The 25193-nt window shown below is 44.3% G+C and overlaps 1 protein-coding gene across 7 annotated transcripts in view; it reads left to right on the top strand.

Annotated features, from left to right (window-relative positions):
• Positions 1-25193, top strand: part of LOC126466754 (inter-alpha-trypsin inhibitor heavy chain H4-like) — a 207579-nt gene that overhangs the window by 160377 nt on the left and 22009 nt on the right. For all 7 annotated transcript variants that reach the window (XM_050096405.1, XM_050096410.1, XM_050096408.1 and 4 more), the window contains 2 exons: positions 4062-4115; positions 24425-24537. In XM_050096405.1, the coding sequence (XP_049952362.1) occupies positions 4062-4115; positions 24425-24537 (167 nt within the window). The remainder of the gene's footprint in view (positions 1-4061; positions 4116-24424; positions 24538-25193) is intronic.

Below are 25193 nucleotides of genomic sequence, written 5' to 3' on the forward strand. Positions count from 1 at the left end.
CCACGGGTCGTAACACATTTGAAATGTAACGTCCACTGTTCAAAGTGCCATCAATGCGAACGAGAGGTGACCGAGACGTGTAACCAATCGCACGCCGGGTGATACGCCAGTATGGCGATGACGAATACACGCTTCCAATGTGCGTTCACCGCGATGTCGCCAAACACGGATGCGACCATCATGATGCTGTAAACAGAACCTGGATTCTTCGGAAAAAATGACGTTTTGCCATTCGTGCACCCAGGTTCGTCGTTGAGTACACCATCGCAGGCGCTCCTGTCTGTGATGCACCGTCAGGGGTAACCGCAGCCATGCTCTCCGAGCGAACTGTTCGTGCAGATGGTTGTTGTATTGCAAACGTCCCAATCTGTTCACTGAGGGATCGAGACGTGGCTGCACGATCCATTACAGCGATGCGGATAAGATGCCTGTCGTCTCGACTGCTAGTGATACGAGGCCGTTGGGATCCAGCACGGCGTTCCGTATTACCCTCCCAAACCCACCGATTCCATATTCCGCTAACAGTCATTGGATCTCGACCAATGCGAGCAGCAATGTCGCGATACGGTAAACCGCAATCGCGAGAGGCTACAATCCGACCTTTATCAAAGTCGGAAACGTGATGGTGCGCATTTCTGCTCCTTACACGAGGCATCACAACAACGTTTCACCAGGCAACGCCGGTCAACTGCTGTTTGTGTATGATAAATCGGTTGGAAACTTTCCTCATGTCAGCACGTTGTACGTGTCGCGGCCGGTGCCAACCTTGTGTGAACGCTCTTAAAAGCTAATCATTTGCATATCACAGCATCGTCTTCCTGTCGGTTAAATTTCGCGTCTGTAGCACGTCATCTTCATGGTGTAGCAATTTTAATGGCCAGTAGTGTAGCTTTCAAAATGACGTCTGTAACGGAGATGCGTTCGAAACTGTTAGCTGTCATTGAGATTCTTTTGGGGGGAAAACAGAGCATCGCAGATAAACATAGACGCTTGCAGAATATCTGTGGAGACCTGGCAGTGAACAAAAGCTCGATGAGTGAGTGCGCTAGGCGTCTGTCATCATCGCAACAAGAGTGCGCCAAACTCTACGATCTCCCGTGTGCTGGCCAGCCGCACAGCTGTAACTCCCGCAATGCTGCAACGTGCGGACACTCTCCCGCGGAATGATCGATTGATCACAATCAAACACCTCGCTGCGCGACTGGACGTCCCTTCTGGTAGCGCTAACACAATGCCTACCAGTTGCGGTGCTCAAGTTGCTGACGTCGACCAGTAGAGTGTTACCCATGCGGGCATACAGGTCCTCCCAGCAAGATGACGTAGAGCCGTTGCATTGAGCGGAAATTATGTTGAAAAATAGGGTTCTGTAGTTAAAACAGAGGGGAATAATATGGTGTATTGGAATCCTGAATTAATCGATCCTGCTTTATGAAACAAAATGTTGCGTTATCTGTTGAACGCCCCTGATATGGTCTTGAAATAATGTTACAGGCAATGAGCCTCATATTAATCACTTTCCAAAAAGTCTTTCAGAAGAAGTCTATTATAACTGCAATCCTGCAGCTCTGACGCAGACATGCGGAGAGATTTTGTAGTAAACTATATCTGCGAAGATAAGGAGCAGAAAAGATCATATGGCCCTTTGGTCCATCTGAAGGTGGAAATTGAATGTGCATTTGGCTGTTTTTGCCGGGAATTCCATTCTGGGGAGTTCGGCTCAAACACACACACCCAGTCCCGTGCGGACAAAATTCTCGACTCTGTCGAGAATCGACATGGGGTCACGTGATTGAGATGCAGCAGCGCTAACCACTGGACCACGAGCTACTGACTCTTGAAGGTGGAGGTACAAGATTTTTGACAATGGCCCTGGCATCGTCAACAGGCAGGTGGCCCGCCAGCATGGGGTAAGCCAGACGAGCGTGCCGGTTCGTCGCACAGACTACCATGGTGCTGGGAGTTCTGTCATGCACCCTAGTCACAGATGAGGATACCTTTACGAAGTTCGGTATCGACAACCTCATCAACCACATGTGGGTTACGAAGGATCCCTATGGTATGGTGGCAGCGAACCATCAGCACCCGTTCAGCCTCAATGTGAGAGCCGGGATTATCGTCGAACGCCTTGTGGGATCAATCATCCTTCCACAAAGCCTCGCAGGCGGGGCATAACCGCACTTGCTGTGCATGACTCTGGCTCTCCTGCTGGAATACATCCATTTAGCGGTACTAAACGTAACGTGCTCCAGGTCACTGCCGTTTTGAGTGTGAAGCTAAGACACCAGCACAGACATAACAATCTATCCTTCCAGCAGGTGTGCATCCATTGGAATGTATTTATGCCGGCGATATGTTCACATGAACTTTTTTGTTTTCGTATCCTTTAGAGATCGGTTCCTGTAGTTTCGCTAATTCAGAAAAAGTACCTTGTATATCGATCAGTCCAGAATAAAAAGCATTGACTGACTCAGTAATTTCGTCCTGATCTTCTTTCCGCAATACAGTGGTCGGTCGTAGACTCCATGCCTTTTATTACATTGTTTCACGCCTGCGCCGCGTGTACACGTTCAGTTCTCCGGCTGATGTTTCAAACATTCTTTCTCGATTACGTGAAACAAATTTATCAAAAAATAATTAATAAACGGGTTTTCTCCCACTTGTTGCCCTTCTCCCACCGCTTATAAACACTTGAAAATGGATATTTTCCTACGTTTAGATTTGGAACTAATAGCGTGGAATAAAAATACACGGGAAACTGGACCATTACAATACCCGCACTGAGCTTCGCACGATAAAGAAGCCTCAATGTCAGCCATCACTTCGCGACATCTCTATCTCCTACCGTGAACTCAATTTCCGTGTGGGATACTTGCTTTTTGAAAGCACCTGCAGCACCAAGTGGGAGCGCTGACGTGTTTGATGAAACTAAGGGTTACACCAGTAATGAGGTATAAGGGGCAGCCGAATGAAAAAAAAACAAATGTAAAAAAGTAAGTAAAGTGTTTATTATTTCAAAAGTATTCTGTCATCCAACTGTGAGACAAGACTGCCAGTGCCTTCACGAAAAAAGTGTTGCTGTTGCCTATGGAACCATGATCGTAACCAGACGTGCACCTCTTCGTCTAAAGGAAATCGACGGGGACGAAAGTTTTTTCCGGGTGGTAAAAGGCGGCCGGGGCGTTGGGATCGCCATCCTCCCCTTACTAGTGCCACAGCGGGGAGAGGCTGGTACCTTCACGAAGGACAACTGCCCAGTAATTGACTTGTCCCACATACTTTATTTCACACCTTATAGTTCCACGTACCAACTACGTTACTGCGCTTCTGTTTCTGAGGTTCGACTTTCTATCTCAACAATTTGAAAGAGTTATGGGACGTGTATTGTAACTGTGCAGGAGACACACAGAAAAATCGTGTTTAATGAGATCAACCGCAAGTAGGAATTTAAATTGTGCATAGCTTTGACTGCTCAGATTCAACAACAATATCTGGTTAATTCAACAAGCAATAGCGCTCTTTATGATAACACACACTAGCTGTGACATGTGAGATTAGGTCAAATATGCGAAATGATGGTCGATTTCAAGTTCCCTACCCTCCTCTCTCCTTATTCTCCGCTATTTTACTCCGCACCCTCTATTAAAAATATAGTAAAGTACGAGGTCTAGCCACAGGGATGAAAAGCAAAAAGTCTACATTCTGAAAAGCAACGAGAATGTAAGCTTATACTATAGTATAGTTAAGCGACAGTTCAAGGAGTCCTCTGGAACAACGGCTTAACTGAAAACCAAATCAGTAAGTAATTCGTACATATTACACTATCACATCATGTATTCTGAACCATGACATTTCATTCATATGTGGCTGAAATATAGTCCTTACACAAGAGTTTGAAATTCATAAAAATATTATTTAAAACGTTTAATGCTCCATATCTCGATCTCAACATATTCCAGTTAAGTCGCTGTTCCAAGGAACCCCTAAACTGCATTTCATTGCATTATGTGTATGAGAGCGGGGTGCTTTGGACCTTATTCTAAAGCCAATTCCATATGTTTCAGATTTGAGTTTTGATGACGATGACGCCCTAGATATCGACCCAGATCCCGTCACAGGTAAGTTTATCGGCATATAGCGCATCATTTCGTGGTTCAGACTGCACGGTAAACGGTACCTGCCCGGATAACTGAATGGGTGAGCCAGTTCAGAGGGCCGAGGAAGATTAATGCACGCACCTCCTCATTAAAGCATTGTGGGGTTTCTACCAAACTTCGGATTGCGGACGGCTCTATTTCTTCTTTTTTTTTAGTTTAAACTGAAGGAATAAGCCTCTTCTTTCTTCTCCTTCTTCATCTACATAGATACTCTACAAATCACATTTAAGTGCCTGGCAGAGGGTTCATCGAATTACATTCACAATCCTCTATTATTCCAAACTCGTACAACGCGCGGAAAGAACGAACGAACACCTTTACCTTTCCGTACGAGCTCTCATTTCCCTTATTTTATCGTGGTGATCGGTTCTCCCTATGTAGGTCGGTGTCAACAAAAATTTTTTCGCATTTTTGAGGAGAAAGTCGATGATTGGAATTTCGAGAGAAGATTGCTTCTCAACGAAAAACGCCTTTGTTTTAATGACATCCATCCCGAATCCTGTATCATTACCGTGAGACTTCTCCCATATTTAGCGATAGTACAAAACGCACTCCCTTCTTTGAACTTCTTCGATGTACTCCGTCAATCCTATCTAGTAAGGATCCCACACCGCACAGCAGTATTCTAAAAGAGGACGGACAACCGTAGTGTAGGCAGTCTCCTTAGTAAACCTGTTACATTTTCTAAGTGTCCTGCCAATTAAACGCAGTCTTTGGTTAGTCTTCCACACAACATTCTCTATGTGGTTCTTCCAATTTATCGCGTGGTTCTAGGCGCTACAGTCTGGAACCGCGTGACCGCTACGAATCCTGCCTCGGGCATGGATGTGTGTGATGTCCTTAGGTTGGTTAGGTTTAAGTAGTTCTAAATTCTAGGGGACTGATGACCTTAGAAGTTAAGTCCCATAGTACTCAGAGCCATTTCAACCATTTTTTTCTTCCAATTTAAGTTGTTCGTAACTGTAATTCCTAGGTGTTTAATTGAATTTTCGGCCTTCAGATTTGACTGATTTGTCGTGTGACCGAAGTTTAACGGATTCCTTTTAGCACTCGTGTAGATGACCTCACACTTTTCGTTATCTAGGGTCAACTGCCAATTTTCGCACCATAGAAATATCTTTTCTAATTCGTTTTGCAATTTGATTCGATTTGCTGATGATGTTACTAAACAACAAACTACAGCGTAATATGCAAACAACCCAAGACGGCTGCTCAGATTGTCGCTCAGATTCTTTATATACGCTCCTGGAAATTGAAATTAGAACACCGTGAATTCGTTGTCCCAGGAAGGGGAAACTTTATTGACACATTCCTGGGGTCAGATACATCACATGATCACACTGACAGAACCACAGGCACATAGACACAGGCAACAGAGCATGCACAATGTCGGCACTAGTACAGTGTATATCCACCTTTCGCAGCAATGTAGGCTGCTATTCTCCCATGGAGACGATCGTAGAGATGCTGGATGTAGTCCTGTGGAACGGTTTGCCATGCCATTTCCACCTGGCGCCTCAGTTGGACCAGCGTTCGTGCTGGACGTGCAGACCGCGTGAGACGACGCTTCATCCAGTCCCAAAAATGCTCAATGGGGGAGATATCCGGAGATCTTGCTGGCCAGGGTAGTTGACTTTCACCTTCTAGAGCACGTTGGGTGGCACGGGATACATGCGGACGTGCATTGTCCTGTTGGAACAGCAAGTTCCCTTGCCGGTCTAGGAATGGTATAACGATGGGTTCGATGATGGTTTGGATGTACCGTGCACTATTCAGTGTCCCCTCGACGATCACCAGTGGTGTACGGCCAGTGTAGGAGATCGCTCCCCACACCATGATGCCGGGTGTTGGCCCTGTGTGCCTCGGTCGTATGCAGTCCTGATTGTGGCGCTCACCTGCACGGCGCCAAACACGCATACGACCATCATTGGCACCAAGGCAGAAGCGACTCTCATCGCTGAAGACGACACGTCTCCATTCGTCCCTCCATTCACGCCTGTCGCGACACCACTGGAGGCGGGTTGCACGATGTTGGGGCGTGAGCGGAAGACGGCCTAACGGTGTGCGGGACCGTAGCCCAGCTTCATGGAGACGGTTGCGAATGGTCCTCGCCGATACCCCAGGAGCAACAGTGTCCCTAATTTGCTGGGAAGTGGCGGTGCGGTCCCCTACGGCACTGCGTAGGATCCTACGGTCTTGGCGTGCATCCGTGCGTCGCTGTGGTCCGGTCCCAGGTCGACGGGCACGTGCACCTTCCGCCGACCACTGGCGACAACATCGATGTACTGTGGAGACCTGACGCCCCACGTGTTGAGCAATTCGGCGGTACGTCCACCCGGCCTCCCGCATGCCCACTATACGCCCTCGCTCAAAGTCCGTCAACTGCACATACGGTTCACGTCCACGCTGTCGCGGCATGCTACCAGTGTTAAAGACTGCGATGGAGCTCCGTATGCCACGGCAAACTGGCTGACACTGACGGCGGCGGTGCACAAATGCTGCGCAGCTAGCGCCATTCGACGGCCAACACCGCGGTTCCTGGTGTGTCCGCTGTGCCGTGCGTGTGATCATTGCTTGTACAGCCCTCTCGCAGTGTCCGGAGCAAGTATGGTGGTTCTGACACACCGGTGTCAATGTGTTCTTTTTTCCATTTCCAGGAGTGTAGATAAGGAAAAGCAAAGGGCCTATAATACTACCTTGGTGAACGCCAGAAATCACTTCTGTTTCACTCGATTTCTTTACGTCAATTACTACAAACTGTGACCTCTCTGACAGGAAATCACGTCACATGACTGAGACGATATTCCATAAGGACACAATTTCACTACAAGCCACTTGTGTGGTACAGTGTCAAAAGCCTTCCAGAAATCCAGAAATACGGAATCCATTTGAAATCCCTTGTCGATGGCACTCAGCACTTCATGCGAGTAAAGAGCTAATTGTGTGTCACAACAACGATGTATTCGACATCCTTGTTGACTGTGTCAATAGACCACTTTCTTCAAGGTAATTCATAATGTTCGAACACAATATATGTTCCAAAATCCTGCTGCATATCGACGGTAATGATATGGGCTTGTAATTTAGGGGATTACTCCTACTATCTTTCTTGAATATTGGTGTGACCTGTGCAATTTCCCAGTCTATGGGTACGGATCTTTCGTAGAACGAACGGTTGTATGTGATTGTTAAGTAGGAATTTATTTCATCAGCATACTCTGAAAAGAACCTAATTGGTATACAGTCCGGACCTGCTTTTATTAAGTCATTTAAGTTGCTACACTAATCCAAGGATATCTACTTCTCTCTTTCTCATGTTGTCAGCTGTTCTTGATTCGAATTCTGGAATATTTACTTCGTCGGAATTTCGGAAGGCTGAGTTTAGTAACTGCCTTGGCAGCACTGTCTTCGATAGTATTTCCATCGCTAACGTGCCGTGGAGGCATTGACTGTGTCTTGCCACTAGCATACTTCACATAGCGTGGCCCCTCCCGCCGGAGGTTCAAATCCTCCATCGGGCATGGGTGTGTGTGTTGTTCTTAGCATAAGTTAGTTTAAGTAGTGTGAAAGTCTATGTATCGATGACCTCAGCAGTTTGGTCTCTTAGGAATTCACACACACATACTTCACATACGACCAGAATCTCGTTTGGATTTTCTGCTATGTTTCGAGACAAAGTTAAGTTGTGGAAACTGTTATAAGCATCTCACATTGAAGTCAGAGCTAAATTTCGAGATTCCGTAAAAGATCGCCAATCTCGAAGATATAGCGTCTGTTTAAAGTTGGCATGTTTTTTTCGCTGTTTCTGTAACATGGTTCTGAAACGTTTTGTGTACCAAGGAGGATCAGCTCCGTCGTTTGTTCTTTTATTTGGTATAAATCTCTCAATAGCTGCCGATACAATTTCTTTGAATTCAAGCCACATCTGGTTTACACTTACATTGTTAATTTGGAAGGAGTAGATATTGTCTCTCAGGAAGGCGACAAGTGAATCGTTATCCGCTTTTTTGAATAGGTATATTTTTTATTTATTTTTGGAATATTTGGCGGTTACAATATTCAGCCTCGCTACGACAACCCTGTGTTCACTGATTCCTGTGACCGTTTTGATGCTCGTTATTAACTCAGGATTATTTTACTATTCGCGTGGGCACATGAACTAACTGCTCGAAATAACTTTCAGAGAATGCATTTAGAACAATTTCGGATGATGTTTTATGCGTACCTCCGGAATTAAACATATATTTTTTCCAACATATCGAAGGCAAATTAAAGTCACCACCAATTACAATTGTATGAGTCGGGTACGTGTGTGAAATCAAACTTAAGTTTTCTCTGAACCTTTCACCAACTGTATCTTCTGAATTATAAGGCCGGTAAAATGATCCAACTATTATTTTATTTCGGTGGCTAACAATGACTTCTGCCCATACTAACTCACAGGAACTACCTACTTCAATTTCTTGACAAGATAAACTACTTCTAACAGCAACAAACAGGCCACCGCCAACCATGTTTAGCCTATCTTTTAGGAATACCGTTCGCAAAAATTTCGAGTGAGCTTATCTCCGGTCTTTGTCAGCTTTCAGTGCCTATAAAAATTTGAGCATCAGTGCTTTCCATTAGCGCTTGGAGCTCTGGGACTTTCCCAACACAGCTATGACAATTTACAGCTGTTATACCGAAGGTTCCTGTGTCTACGTTCTTTCTGTTTTCGGCCTGGATCCTTTGTGACTGACGCCCTTTTTGTGTTTTTCCGTGACCCTCTAACCTAAAAAACCGCCCAGTCCACGCCACACAGCAATTCCTATCCGTGTAGCTGCCACCTGCGTATAGTAGACTCCTGACCTATTCAGCGGAACCCGAAACCAAACCACCCTATGGCGCAAGTCGAGGAATCTGGAGCCTACACGATCGCAGAACCATCTAAGCTTCTGATTCAGAGCCTCCACTCGGTTCTGTACCAGAGGTCCGCGATCGGTCCTGTCGACTATGCTGCAAACTGTGAGCTCTGCTTTCATCTTGCAAGCAGGACTAGCAGCCTTTACCACTTCTGTTAGCCTCTCAGAATCCCTTCTGATCCAAAGTGACAAACATCATTGGCACCGACGTGAGCCACCTCCTGCAGTTGGCTACACCCTGTGCTCTTCATGGCGTCCGGAAGGACCCGTTCCACATCTGGAATGGCTCCACTCGGCATGCGCACGGAGTGCACATTGACTTTCTTGCCCTTCTTGGCAGCCATGTCCCTAAGGGGCTCCATGACGCACATAACGTCGGAGCTCCCAACTATCAATAATCCCACTCTCTGTGATTGGCCGGATCTTGCAGGCTGAGAGGTGTTCTCTTCGGTGTTACCCACTGGAAGCCGGATAAAACGCGATACAAATATTGCTGATACCAGCTGTAGCATTAACCACTTTTACTAAAAGTGTTCCATCATTGTAGGTTATTGTTAGCATCCAGTAAAATTATGTCTGACGAACGAAAAATTAGTCACCCCCACGAGTCATAACCTAGTACCGTGTAACACGGCATCCACCCTTGATGATGGCTTCAGTTCAGCGAGGAAGGAGTATCCACAGCCCACTGATCATGGAGATGTGGTAGAAAGGGCAACCTACAACTTTTAAATCATCATACGAGAGACATTCCCAAAAATTATAGAACCACCTACAGGCTGAACTACATGTTTTATGTATCTTGTTGCGAGTCTAGACAACAGTTCACCTGGCACATGTACGCAACTTTTTTTTTTTTTAACGACAGCAGTAGAGAGTCTCTTGAGAGCCCTCCTCAGCGTCTTTAGCGCTCAGCGTCGACGAGTCTGCAAGTTTAAAATGGTGACAAATATTATGCCCGGTGAGTTTATTCTGACAAGCAGAGGTCACTGGCGGTGGAATCGCCTTTTTGAAACCATCCCAGCTATCACACGCTGAAATCATTCACCATTGTGGGCCTTCATTTGCGATTAATCGACGAAGACAAAATTGGAATTTCGCGTGATATTGCATTAAGAAAGAATTGTTAGTAAGATCAGTTGTGCAGCATAATGGTTATAATACCCGACTCTTAAGGGGGGGGTTATCGGTTCTAATTTATCCTGGTGCATCAATTTTTTAATTTTTCAATCTCTATCAAAATGACTTGATCATTATTTTTGTTCAGTTAATGGATTAAAATGTATTTTTTTTATTTCTATTCCTTTGTCATGTCATTTTAATCACCATATTAACTTTTTAAATTGCTCTCATTTTGTCTTTCCATCATTCTTTTTCCGGCTGGAATATTTTTTTGTACGTGAATTTAATTATTTAATTATTTTTATTTACCTTTCATAATTTTTAAACATTCGAAAATGCCTACCTGTCGGTCAAAAAAAAGGACAAGTTAATCCATTTACATGTGTAATAGTGCCAATAGTGTAATTTAAATTACAAAAATGTACATTTCCCTGTTGGCAATCTTTTTTTTCTTTTTTTGAGTCATCAGTTTTCTGAATGGTTTGATGCTGCCCGCCACGAATTCCTCTCCTGTGCTAACCTCTTCATCTCAGAGTAGCACTTGCAAACTTACGTCCTCAATTATTTGCTGGATGTATTCCAACCTCTGTCTTCCTCTACAGTTTTTGCCCTCCACAGCCCCACCTAGTACGATGGAAGTCAGTCCCTAATGTCTTAACAGATGTCTTATCATCCTGTCCCTCCTCCTTGTCAGTGTTTCCCACACATTTCTTTCCTCTCCGATTCTGCGCAGAACCTGCTGATTCCTTATCTTATCAGTCCACCAAATTTTTAATATTATTTTGTAGCACCACATCCCAAATGTTTCGATGCTCTTCTGTTCCGGTTTTCCCACGGTCAGTGTTTCACTGCCATTCAGTGCTGTGCTTCAAGCTACATTCGCTGAAACTTCTTCCTCAAATTAAGGCTTGTGTTTGATACTAGTAGACTTCTTTTGGCCAGGAATCTCTTTTTGCCAGTGTTAGTCTGCTTTTGAGGTCCTCTTTGCTCCGTCATTGGTTAATTGGATGCCTAGGTAGTAGATTTCCTTAACTTCATCTACTTAGTGACCATCAACCTTAGTATTTAATTTCTCGCTGTTCTCATTTCTGCTACTTCCCACTACTTTCGTCTTTCTTCGGTGCCTCTCAATCCGTATACTGTGCTCATTACATTGTTCATTCAATTCAACAGATCATATAATTCCTCTTCACTTTCACTCAGGATAGCAATGTCATCAGCGAATCGTATCACCGATATCTGTTCACCTTGAATTTTAATTCCACTCCTGAATTTTTCTTTTGTTTCCTTCATTGCTTTTTCAATGTACAGATGAAACAGTAGGGGCGAAAGACTATATCTCTGTCTTACACCCTTTTTAATCCGAGCACTTCGTTCCCTGTCGACCACTCTTATTATTCCCTCTTGGTTCTTGTACGTATTGTATATTACGCGTCTCTCGCTATAGTTTACAGCCCTCCCCCTCCCCGCCATTTTTCTCAGAATTTCGAACATCTTGCACCATTTTAGACAGTCGAACGCTTTTTCCAGGTCGGCAAATGCTATGAACGTGTCTTGATTTTTCTTTAGTCTTGCCTCCGTTATCAACCGCAACGTCAGAGTTGTCTCTCCGGTACCTTTCGAAAGCCAAACTGATCGTCATCTAACACACGCTCAGTTTTCTTTTCAATTCTTCTGTATAATATTCTTGTCAGCAACCTGGATGCATGAGCTGTTAAGCTGATTTGTGATAATTCTCTCACTTTTCAGCTCTTCCAGTCTTCGAAATTGTCTGGATGATATTTTTCCGGAAATCAGATGGTATGTCACCTGAGTCATACATTACATACACCAGCGTGAATAGTCGTTTTGTTGCCACATCCCCAACTGATTTTAGAAATTCTGATAGAGTGTTATCTATCCCTTCTGTCTTATTTGATCTTAAGTCCTCCAAAGCTCCTTAAATTCTGATTCTAATTGTGGATTCAGTATCACTTCTAAAGCGACTCCTGTTTCTTCTTGTATCACGTCAGAAAAATCTTTCCCCCTAATAGAGACCTTCAATGTAGTCCTTCCAACTATCCGCTCTATCTTCTGCATTTAATAGCAGAATTCCCGTTGTTACTAACCTTGCTCTTAATTTCACCGACGGTTGTTTTGATTTTTCTATAAAGTCAGTGCTTCCAACAATTATTTCTTTTTCGATTTCTTCACATTTTCCGTGAGCCATTTCATCTTAGCTTCCGTGCACTTCCTACTTACTTCATTCCTCAGCGACTTGTGTTTCTGTATCCCCGAATTTCCGTGAACATTTTTCTACTTCATTTCTTCATCGATCAGCTGAAGTATTTCTTTTGTTACCCATGACTTCTTCGCAGTTACCTTCTTTGAACTTATGTTTTTATTTTCGACTTCCGTAATTGCCCTTTTTTGAGCTGCCTATTCCTCTTCAACTGTACTGCCCATTGAGCTATTCCTTATTGGTGTTCTATAGCCTTTGAGAACTTCAAGCGTATCTGGTCATTCCTTAGTACTTCCGTAACTCACTTCTTTGCATATTGATTCTTCCTGACTAATCTCTTAACCTTCAGCCTACTCTTCATTACCACTACCCGTACACTGTGATCTGAGTCTATATCTGCTCCTGGGTACGCCTTACAATCCAGTATCTGATTTCGTAATCTCTGCCTGCCATGATGTAACCTAACTGAAATCTTCCCATATCACCCGGCCTTTTCCAAGTACACCTCCTCCTCGTGAACAGAGTATTCGCTATTACTAGCTGAAATTTATTACAGAACTCAGTCTTTCTCCTTTCTCATTCCTTGTCTCAAGCCCATATTGTCCTGTAATCTATTCTTCTGCGCCGTCCCCTACAACTGCATTCCAGTCCCTCATGACTGTTAGATTTTCATCTCCCTGTACGTGCTGTATTAGCCTTCCAATACCCCCATACACTTTCTCTGAACAATCGTTATCGGTGTTGGTTTGCTGTCGATTCTGATAAGAACAACCCTATCCCTGAACTGTTCACAGTTACACACAGTAACACACTACCTTCCTATCCATAACGAATCCTACTCCCGTTATACCATTATCTGCTGCTCTTGATATTACCCTTTACTCATCTGATTAGAAATCTGTCTTCTTTCCAATTCACTTCACTGGCCCCTACTATATCTAGATTGAGCCTTTGCATTTCTCTTTTCAGATTTCCTAGCTTCCCTACCACGTTCAAGCGTCTGACATTCCACGCCCTGACTCGTAGAACGTGATCCTTTCGCTGGTTATCCAATCTTTTTCTCATGGTCATCTTTCCCTTGGCAGTCCTCTCCCGGAGATCCGAATAGGGGGACTATCCCGAATCTTTTGCCAATCCAGATATCATAATGACACTTTTTCACTTACAGGCCACATGTCCTGTGGATGCACATTACAGGTCTTTAAAGCTGTGGTTTCCATTGCCTTCTGCATCCTCATGTCGTTGATCATTGCTGATTATTTCGCTTTAGGAACAGTTTCCCACCCCAAGGACCAATGGATAAGATAGTGCCCTGAACCTTTGTTCGCTACTCCGCTCCTCCGCCCCCTATGACAAGGCCGTTGGTAGAATGAGGGTGACTTCTTATGCCATAAGTCTTCGGCCGCCAAAACTGATTATTAATCAGAATTTAAGCGCAGCTGGTTTCGAATCTGGGATCCAGGAAGCCAGGAAGTTTTGATTACTAATCAAGTACGCTACCCCTAGAACATGAGGTTACAACGTCAGACAAGCGTTTAGGACATAAATCCTTGTTGCACTATGGAGAAACTAACTCAGATGAAGATTTAAACGGAAGAAGGGATTGTAAGTAAAACGAAGTCGAGCAGTATAAGGAACAGTAGTAATGAATGCAATAATCGTGGTTGAAAATATAGTATCATGAAACAGAAGAAATAAAATCGATATTGATACATGAAAATAATTACAACTGTAGTATGCTCAAAGGTTCCAAGCGGAAAAAAGAAAACATTACAGCTGTTGAAAAAGCTAATATGGCGATTAAAATGATATGACAAAGGACCAGAAAAAATTAAACTTAAACTAATTAACTGAATAAAAATAATGTTCAAAGCCATTTCGATAGAGATTTAAAAATAAAAAAATTGCATGTACCAAATGAGATTGGAACTCACGACCTCCTGTAGATAAGGCTTTTATTATAGTCATTACACTACACAACCACCCTCAGTAACATTTTTTGCTTAACGCTGTAGAACATCACGCGAAACTCCAACATTTTTATTCGTCGTTTACTTGCAAATGAGGGCCCACCAGACTGAATGGCTGCAGGATTTCATACCTGGGACCTTAACCTTTATCACCGTACAGATGGTTTCAAAAAGTCGATCCCATCACTGTGGAACTCTCTGTATGAGTGCATGACCGCGTTACAAAGTAAAATCGAGCAACTTTCCGAGTACTATTGCATGAAGCAGGTCGATTACCTGTGGTTTGACGAGTGTGAAGTTTCTGAGTCGCAAACAGAGATAAAATTTAGAATTTTACATTAAGTATGACATCGGGTTACGCCACAGCGCTACTGATTCCCTGCCAGCAAGACTGCTGGAAGAATCCAATGGCTACAGGCCTCTAGGCGGTTGTGCGTCAGTGAAGGTCCCACTGGCCGGTAGCCGCGTCCCATTCGTAATGAATTGGAGTCATGTCTGCAGGACGTGCAGACCGAGGGAACATGCAGAACACAGAGTACCACAGAACTGCTCGCCAAACTTCTAGCGCGAAATTTATTCATGTGCCAGTTACGGGAGGGAATAAATTACTCATCTTAGGATCTCCTGTAACGTATTATAAAATATCAAATTCGCAGTAACCGATATGACCTTTTTTCTTCGCGTTTTAATTTGCTGGAAAAATTTAATTCACACCCAAGTTTTTTCATGTGTAGTTTAGAATACAATTCTCGCTTTCAAACCAACCAGCCGTAGTCAAGAATTCCGTAACTAAAAGAATAACACATAACTAAAATAACATGAAATTAAAAAAATCTGTCATTGTAAACTTGTAAGTTTATGATTATTATTAGTTCTTTCTGTTGTTGTCTTTATTCCAAAGACTGGTTTGTTGGACTCTCCGTGCTCGACAATCCTGTGCGTTCATCTCCGCAGACTACTGCAAACTACACTACTGGCCATTAAAATTGCTACACCAAGAAGAAGTGCGGATGATAAACGGGTATTCGTTGGACAAATATATTATACTAGAACTGACATGTGATTACATTTTCACGCAATTTGGGTGCATTGATCCTGAGAAATCAGTACCCAGAACAACCACCTCTGGCCGTAATAATGGCCTTGATACGCCTGGGCATTGAGTCAAACAGAGCTTGGATGGCGTGTACAGGTACAGCTGCCCATGCAGCTTCCACACGATAACACAGTTCATCAAGAGTAGTGACTGGCGTATTGTGACGAGCCAGTTGCTCGGCCACCATTGACCAGACGTTTTCAATTGGTGACAGACCTGGAGAATGTGCTGGCCAAGGCAGCAGTCGAACTTTTTCTGTATCCAGAAAGGCCCCTACAGGACCTGCAACATGTGGTCGTGCATTATCCTGCTGAAATGTAGGGTTTCGTAGGGATCGAATGAAGGGTAGAGCCACGGGTCGTAACACATTTGAAATATAACGTCCACTGTTCAAAGTGCCGTCAATGCGAACAAGAGGTGACCGAGACGTGTAACCAATGGCACCCTATACCATCACGCCGAGTGATACACCAGTATGGCGATGACGAATACACGCTTCCAGTGTGCGCTCAACGCGATGTCGCCAAACACGGATGCGACCATCATGATGCTGTAAACAGAACCTGTATTCTTCGGAAAAAATGACGTTTTGCGATTCGTGCACCCAGGTTCGTCGTTGAGTACACCATCGCAGGCGCTCCTGTCTGTGATGTAGCGTCAAGGGCAACCGCAGCCATCGTCTCCGAGCTGATAGCCCACGCTGCTGCAAACGTCGAATTGTTCGTGCAGATGGTTGTTGTCTTGCAAACTTCCCCATCTGTTGACTCATGGATCGAGACGTGGCTGCACGATCCCTTACAGCCATGCGGATAAGATGCCTGTCATCTCGACTACTAGTGATACGAGGCCGTTGGGATCCAGCACGGCGTTCCGTATTACCCTCCTGAACCCACCGATTCCATATTCTGCTAACAGTCATTGGAGCTCGACCAACGCAAGCAGCAATGTCGCGATACGATAACCCGCAATCGCGATATGCTACAATCCGACCTTCATCAAAGTCGGTAACGTGATGGTATGCATTTCTGCTCCTTACACGAGGCATCACAACAACGTTTCACCAGGTAACGCCGGTCAACTGCTGTTTGTGTATGAGAAATCGGTTGGAAACTTTCCTTATGTCAGCACGTTGTAGGTGTCGCCACCGGCGCCAACCTTGTGTGAATGCTCTGAAAAGTTATTCATTTGCACATCACAGCATTTTCTTCCTGTCTTAAATTTCGCATCTGTAGCACGTCATCTTCGTGGTGTAAAATTTTAAAGGCCAGTAGTGTACATTCATTTCAACCGGCTCACTGTATTAAAGTCTTCGTCTCTCTCTGTAATTTTTAGCCCTTACTCTTCCTTTCCGTACCAAACTGACGAATATTTCATGCTTTAGAAGTGCCCTGCCAACCGACCCGTTCTCAAGTTGGGCCACACAATTCTTTTCTCTCCAATTCGAATCCGTACCTCCTCGTTCCTTATACGATCCATCCATACAATTTTCAACGTTGTACTGTAGCACCAGATTATGATAGCCTCTATTCTCTTCTTGTCTGAACTGGTTGTCGTTCACATTTCACTACCATACAAAACTACTCTCCAAATAATAAACTCAGATTTCGTCCGAACAGGCCGCAGAAGGCCCAACGGTACAAGCCGACCGCCGAGTCAACCTCAGCCAAGAGGCGTGATTGGATGCGGATAGGGAGAGGCATGTGGTCAGCACACCGCTCGTCCGGCCGTTGTCAGCTTTCGTGAGTGAAGCCGCTACGTCTCAGTGTAGTTCAGTGATTCCCTACCAGGGGTAATTACTCCTTGAAAGGTAAAACAAAATTTTCTAAGGGGTACAAAAAAAAAGGTTCGGTAGCATTTGGGTCTCGAAACTAAGCTATTTTCAAACGATCGTTATCATTATTATCACTATTTCGTAAAACTGTAATGCTAATAACAAAAGTTACCAATAATTAGATTTAATGCAAAGGGTATTCTAATCAGATTTTCACTTGTGCTATCCGCACTGTACACACACAACAAAAATCAGTAACATGACTGGTGTATACTTCCATCGGCTGAAAGCATGAGGTAACGATATTTAGCTCACACAAAAGGAGCATCTGTTGAAAGGTGAGTAGCAGTGTACAGAGAGCCATGTAGGCTGCTCCACCTATGGAATATCGGAGCTGTTACATCTGTACATCTGTTACATCGCCACTGCATGTCACAAATATAATTGCAATTTCCTTACCTGTTGTAACGCATATGTGCGATTATACCAACGCACAACTTCCCAAGCCCAAGATCCTCCGATGTATAGATAGTCGTAAGAGCGAAAGTTATTAACTGTTCCTCTTTTAAACTTATAATCATGAACAAAATGTTCTATAACTTTTAGCTGGGGCCAATGTTTGATTACAAAAGGATGAGTAACATCAATCACAGATGTATCCGATCGAGATGCAAATTTGCACAACTGATAATAGAAACTTAATCCACTTACGGTCTGGGGTACCAAGCGTTCCCCCTGCGGTCCGCGCCCGCTTACCACGACCTGTTGGAGCGTTTCCGCTCCGTTTTTCGTCCGCTGCGGCTCTGGGTGTTCCCTCTGCGGTCCGCGCCCACCAGTCCCACTTCTGGGTGTTCCATCTTCGGTCTGGTGTGCCTGGCAGTCCGTCAGGGGCTCGTTTTCCTTCTCCATGTCTCTGGTTCTTCTGTTTGTGTAGTGTTGCAGCTGGCCCCGTTGCTCTGGAATTGTTAAAGGAGCAACGGGGCCAGCTGCAACACTACACAAATTAATTTCGGTGATCCCGTAGTGGCCCAGACAGATAAGGGTTTCAGAAAAGACTTGCTCGTGCTCCCGCTCCTTTAAATAAACCCAAATATTTTCTATAGGATTAATCCTTAAAGTGACAAAATGTTTCATCCAACAAAACAATCAAAGGGTATATATCAGGATGTGTTCTAGGGAGTAGTACTAAATACAACTGCTCAATTTATTATCTGCTTCTACGCCAATCATGAGTTATGGGGTGGTGAATAGTCATACAAAGGAATCAGAAGCTCATAATTATACTTAGTAAATAATTCACTGTTAATTACGAAAGGAATCTGTTGAAAATTATCAGTTTCAACTTCTGTTAGTACGCATCTGTCCACAGAAGGAAGACAGTTCCCAAAAGATTGGGGTTCGACTTTAGACCATGCATACAAACACACATTTTCAGCCACATCAGTATTAGAGTGTGTTTTGACTTGTTTTAAAAGCTTTTTCAAGCATAGGCAAATAGTCTACCCAACCTGCTCTGTGTGTAACAAACGTTGCACCCACTGGTCCACTTGGCACTTTGTTATTCATACTCTCGTCAGTTACTGTAGTAGTGTTTGAAACTGTGGAAATTTGAGTAGCTAAACGGTCTGCTTCACTGTCTCCTCTAAATTTTGATTCTTCTCCTTGCTCTTCTGTAGCCCCAGCATCAGACGACTCGCATTCGGGAGGACTACGGTTCATCATGATTTAGGTTTTCCGTTATTTCCCTAAATCGTTCCAGGCAAATGCCAGAATGGTCTCTTTCAAAGGACACTGTGCCGATTTCCTTCCCCATCCTTCCCTAATCCGAGTTTGTGCTCCGTCTTTAATGACCTCGCTGTCGACGGGACGTTAAACTCTGATCTACTCCTGCTCTCCCAGCATCAAACAGTCTTTATCTGCCACGTAACAACTCCATCTCCTTGACATAATTCTTATAAACAAAAAATATACTAACGAATGTCAATATTATCCCTGTAACTCTAAAAACCAAACAAAAAAAAGTAAACAACATTCCTGCTACATCCAAGAGTATGCATAAACTAATCGTGTTCCATATTTTAAGTAATCGTACTATATGTTCACTGTCAGCGAAAATATTTTACATTGTCTCTAATGTTTTCGAAAACATTTATGAAAATATTTATTTCTACATCAGAAGAAGCATTTCTCAGCATGTAACACGTGAAGCAGGATTTAACCAAGAACTGACTACACGACAATTTGTTTGTTGACATGTACGGTGCAGAACAAAACTAGCTGTAAGTTTGCTTACAAACATCTCCCATACTGATTTTAAACTTTATAATGTAGTAAATGTTACTGTCAACTGAGCTTAAGATACCAGAAGACAAAAATCCACATGTGACAAATACCAGCTGACAGGAAACCAGAAATGTAGATGAGCGCCTCTAAGGCCACTTCTAACTTGTTCACTGATAACTCACGCCTACTAACTTAGGCACATAAGAATGGTACTCATATTTATTATAGAAACTTGTGAAAATATTAATACCAATAACATCGATCGTCTGTACTAAATAAAGTAATACACAGCATGTAACCCAGTAGTATACACACTGAGGTGGCAAAACTTATCAAATACCTCCTAATATAGTGTCAGACCTCCTATGGTCCGGCGTAGAGCAGAATCTCGACGTGGCATGGACTCAATAAGTCGTTGGAACCATGCAGAAATATTGAGCCATGTTGCCTCTATAGACGTCCGTAATTGCAAAAGTGTTGCTGGTGCAGGATTTTGTATACGAACTGACTTCTAGTTTGTCTCCCATACACGTTCGATGGGATTCACGTCGAGAGATCTGGGTGGCCAGATCATTCGCTCTAATTGTCCAAAATGGTCCTTAAACCACTCACGAACAACTATGGCCCGGTGACATCGTTGTTTGAGAACATGAAGTCCGTAAGTGCGAATGGCTCCAAGTAGCCGAACATAACCCTTTCCAGCCAATGACCGGTTCAGTTGAACCCGAGGACCCCGTCCATTACGCGTGAAAACAGCTTACACCACCACCAGTTGCACAGTGCCTTGTTGACAACTTGTTCCATGACTTCGTGAGGTCTGGCCCATACCCAAACCCTACCATTAGCTCTTACCAACTGAAATCGGGACCCATCTAACAAGGCCAAGTTTTTCCAGTCGTCCACACTGATTTCTGTGGTTATTTAATGCATTGTTCAAATGTTCAAATGTGTGTGAAATCTTATGCGACTTAACAGCTAAGATCATCAGCCCCTAAGCTTACACACTACTTAACCTAAATTATCCTATGGACAAACACACATACCCGTGCTCGAGGGAGGACTGAACCTCCGCCGGGTCCAGCCCCACAGTCCATGACTGCAGCGCCTTAGACCGCTCGGGTAAATTTAATGCATTGTTGCGTGTCTGTAATCACTGATAACTTTAAGCAAACCTCGCTGCTCTCGGTCGTTTAGTAGAGTCCGGCCAATGTGTTGTCCCAGGTGAGATGTAATACCAGAAATTTGGTGTTCTGGGCACTCTCTTGACACTGTGGACCTCGGAATATTGAATTACCTAACGATTTCCGAAATGGAATTTCCCGCAAGTCTGGCTACAAGTACCGTCCCTCATTAAAAGTGTGTTAATTCCCGTCGCGCGGCCATAATCACGTCGGGAACCTTTTAACATGTATTACCTAAGTACAAATGACAGCTCAGCCAAATCGCTGCCCACCTTGTGTACGCGATGTAACCGCCATCTGCATAATAATGTCTTCGTACATCCATATTTAAATTCGACGAAGGTGGGACACAGCTGGTACAATTTTTATTAAAAATGAAACTCCTTCAACTGTACTATAAATATAAAATCTTAAGTACAGCTGGAGGAGTTTCATTTGTAATAAACATCTGTGTATGTGCATATCGCTATGCCTTTGCTTTTGTCATATCAAAGTATATTTACCACTGTCACGTACAGGTTTCTGTAGAGTGCCTGGGTGTTCGTCAGACCACGAAAATACCCGTGCAGCCCTGTGATTGTAGCTGCAATCATCTTCGAAGTCTCCACAGAAAACTCATGAAGAAGATATATAAGAAAGGGCAGCACCTCGTCACAAGTGACGCTGAAATAAACATTCCGGTTCGTTTTCACGGCAACTTGAAGAAGTGGGCCCAAGTCGTGCTACTAGAAACACCTCCGAAACATCACAGAACCACCTTCGAGCCGAATTACACCCTCCACATCTGGTGGTCAAACGCCATAGCAAGCCGTTGGTGCGCACCACGAGGCTAGATCACGACTCGTCGGACCACACTCCGCAACTAAAATCAACTTCTGGCCGTATTTTGTGTTTGGTGCAGCCTCATGTGTCACTGTGAACAAAGATCTTTTGCGAAGCACTCTGCTTTTGATGCATTTTGAATCCAGTTCCCATCGCAATGTTTGCTCGGAAACATCAGTTACTATTATCGGATTTGAGTTATACAAGGAGTTCCCTGCCGTTTACTATATTTTTACGACCAGTGTATGTGCACTGTGTTATGTGGTTGCAAGTGATACGTCATTCCTTGTAGAAGAAAGTAAAACTCCCGTAGTTTTCATTAACTGTGTTGCTATGCTGTGTCACTGTTCTACCCAAAGTCGTTGAAAACGGAAAAAGGCCAACGGAGTGTTTGACGAACCGGCACGAAAAAAAGGAAAAAATCTCTTAGCGTGAGATCAGGTGACTTACAAGACCAATGGTGCAATGCGGTTCTGCATTTAGGCAGTTTATTGTTAAGAACGTCAGCCCCCCGGTAGCTGAGTGGTCAGCGTGACAGAATGTCAATCCTCAGGGTCCGGGTTCGGTTCCCTGCTGGATCGGAGATTTTCTCCGCTCAGGGACTGTGTGTTGTGTTGTCCTAATCATCATCATTTCACCCCCATCGACGCGCACGTCGCCGAAGTGGCGTCAAATCGAAACACTTGTACCCGGCGAACGGTCTACCCGACGTGAGGCCCTAGCCACACGTCATTGTTAAGAATTATCAGGTCTTGTGGTTTAGCGGTAAGGCGCATGCCTGGAAACCGAGAGGTCAGAGGATCGAATTCCTATCAAACCACGGAAATTTTCAGTCTGTCTTTAACCTAAACTTCACCGTTTAACGACGTGAGAAGTCGTCAGCAGCGACACGTAGCTCGGGCCCCACGGTAAACTGTAGGTTTCCCGTCCCCAGTTGTCCATCTGGAGTGGATTAGAAACACGGACGTCGCCGACGTGGAGACCGTGTTGACCTTGCAATCAACCATCGAAATACACTGAATTAATGTTATTGTTAAGAAATGCCCTCACAAGCAACTTCCGGTCGAAAACTGAAATTTTCGGCACGTTCTAGCAGTTGCGCCGGGGATACCTCCACTGGCGGCCACATGAATCGGCACTTAGGTGTTCTTTTGTTTTCGATGTGCCGGTTTAAATTCATCTCAAGTTTCTATCTTTATTTATTTACACTACTGGCCCTTAAAATTGCTACACCACGAAGATGACGTGCTACAGACGCGAAATTTAACCGACAGGAAGAAGATGCTGTAATATGCAAATGATTAACTTTTCAGAGTATTCACACAAAGTTGGCGCCGGTGGCGACACCTACTATGTGCTGACATGAGCAAAGTTTCCAACCGATTTCTCATACACAAACAGCAGTTGACCGGCCTTGCCTGGTGAAGCGTTGTTGTGATGCCTCGTGTAAGGAGGAGAAATGCGTACCATCACGTTTCCGACTTTGATAACGGTCGGATTGTAGCCCATCTCAGTTGCGGTTTTTCGTATGGCGACATTTCTGCTCGCGTTGGTCGAGATCCAATGACTGTTAGCAGAATATGGAATCGATGGGTTCAGAAGGGTAATACGGAACGCCGTGCTGGATCCCAACGGCCTCGTATTACTAGCAATCGAGACGACAGGTATCTTATACGCATGGCTGTAACGGATCGTGCAGCCACGTCTCGATTCCTGAGTCAACAGATGGGGACGTTTGCAAGACAACAACCATCTGGACGAACAGTTCGACGCCGTTTGCAGCAGCATGGACTATCAGCTCGGAGACCATGGCTGCAGTTACCCTTGACGCTGCATCACAGACAGGAGCGCGTGCGATGGTGTACTCTACGACGAACCTGGATGCACGAATGGCAAAATGTCATTTTTTCGGATGAATCCAGGTTCTGTTTACAGCATCATGATGGTCGCATCCGTGTTTGGCGATATCGTGGTGAACGCACATTGGAAGCGTGTATTCGTCATCACCATACTGGCGTATCACCCGGCGTGATGGTATGGGGTTCCATTGGTTACACGTCTCGGTCACGTCTCGTTCGCATTGACGGCACTTTGAACAGTGGACGTTACATTTCAGATGTGTTACGACCCGTGGCTCTACCCTTCATTCGATCCCTGCGAAACCCTACATTTCAGCAGGATAATGCACCACTGCATGTTGCATATCCTATACGGGCCTTTCTGGATACAGAAAATGTTCCACTGCTGCCCTGGCCATCATATTCTCCAGATCTCTCACCAATTGAAACCGTCCGGTCAATGGTGGCCGAGCAACTGGCTCATCACAATACGCCAGTCACTACTCTTGATGAACTGTGGTATTGTGTTGGTGCTGCATGGGCAGCTGTACCTGTACACGCCATCCAAGCTCTGTTTGACTCAATGCCCAGGCGTATCAAGGCCGTTATTACGGCCGGAGGTGGTTGTTCACGGTACTGATTTCTCAGGATCTATGCACCCAAATTGCGAGAAAATGTAATCACATGTCAGTTCTAGTACAATATATTTGTCCAGTGAATACCCGTTTATCATCTGCATTTCTTCTTGGTGTAGCAATTTTAGTGGTCAGTAGTGTAGGAGATATTGTCTTGCGAAACTGAATCAAGCTTTTTGAAATACACCGAGTTTTCAATGCATTTCGCTTGAGAGTGTGGCGGTTATGCCGCTGAAAGCCCAACCCTTACTTCTGTGGCTCGAGGCGTCGAGTCAACAGTAAAGGAACGAAAATATTTTGGTCTGTCGCCAACACTGAAATAACATAGAGCATATGAAGTACAATAATACGGAAATACGCATGAAGTATCACATATTATATGTTTACCTAGAAAGATAACCACTGGCATTCGCTTTGTGGTCTTTTGCAGAGGTCGTGCCAACGCTGGCCGACATTACGTGGCTGGGTCAGCTGCGGAACGGATCTCAGGTCACACTGAATGTTAACGGCACCGACCAACACCTCCAGCTCGCTGAGAACCAGGTAAGTCCTCGCTAGCTATGCCTTACCTTAGCAAGAGTGTTACCGCTGGCGCAGATGTATAGTACCTCTACCTCTGCAGTGGACCAGTGTCCAGATGTAAATACGATGGTTAATTTTTGAGGGAACTGATCTGTGACAGGCTCCGGACCTGTACTCCTGCTACAGCTATTGTTAAAACCTTTCTAGGTTTTCCTTGATAGACCCCTAGTATAGAAATACGCAAGAGACGGTATTGAACACAATGATAGTTGCACATGGGTAAAGGTTCGCTAATCTCGATTAATAGCACGTCCCTTCTAATCCTTCGAAAAATCCCCGCTGGCTTTTCTTTATTTTGAAATTTGTTTATGCGACTAAAGTGAATAACATTTTTATGTTGACAGCATGTAGAGAAATATGCGGCTCCTATAAAGAAAAAGGACACGTGTAATAACATATTGTGGGAAACCTAACTGTATATTTATGTGTTGCCTTTAGATCGCTACAGAGACCGCAGAATTACACAGACTGTCTAAACTTACTAACTCCACCTTGCTTACGCATGTTACATGGAAATGAAGGCGAGCATGTAGTGGTGCTTGAACTCGCAACCGATAATACACGAATACAAGCTTTCACTGATATGTTTTCTTTCAAGTTGAACAGAGAGAGGAAGC

This window comes from Schistocerca serialis, chromosome 1 (genome assembly GCF_023864345.2).
Source record: "Schistocerca serialis cubense isolate TAMUIC-IGC-003099 chromosome 1, iqSchSeri2.2, whole genome shotgun sequence".
Taxonomy (NCBI): Eukaryota; Metazoa; Arthropoda; class Insecta; order Orthoptera; family Acrididae; genus Schistocerca; species Schistocerca serialis.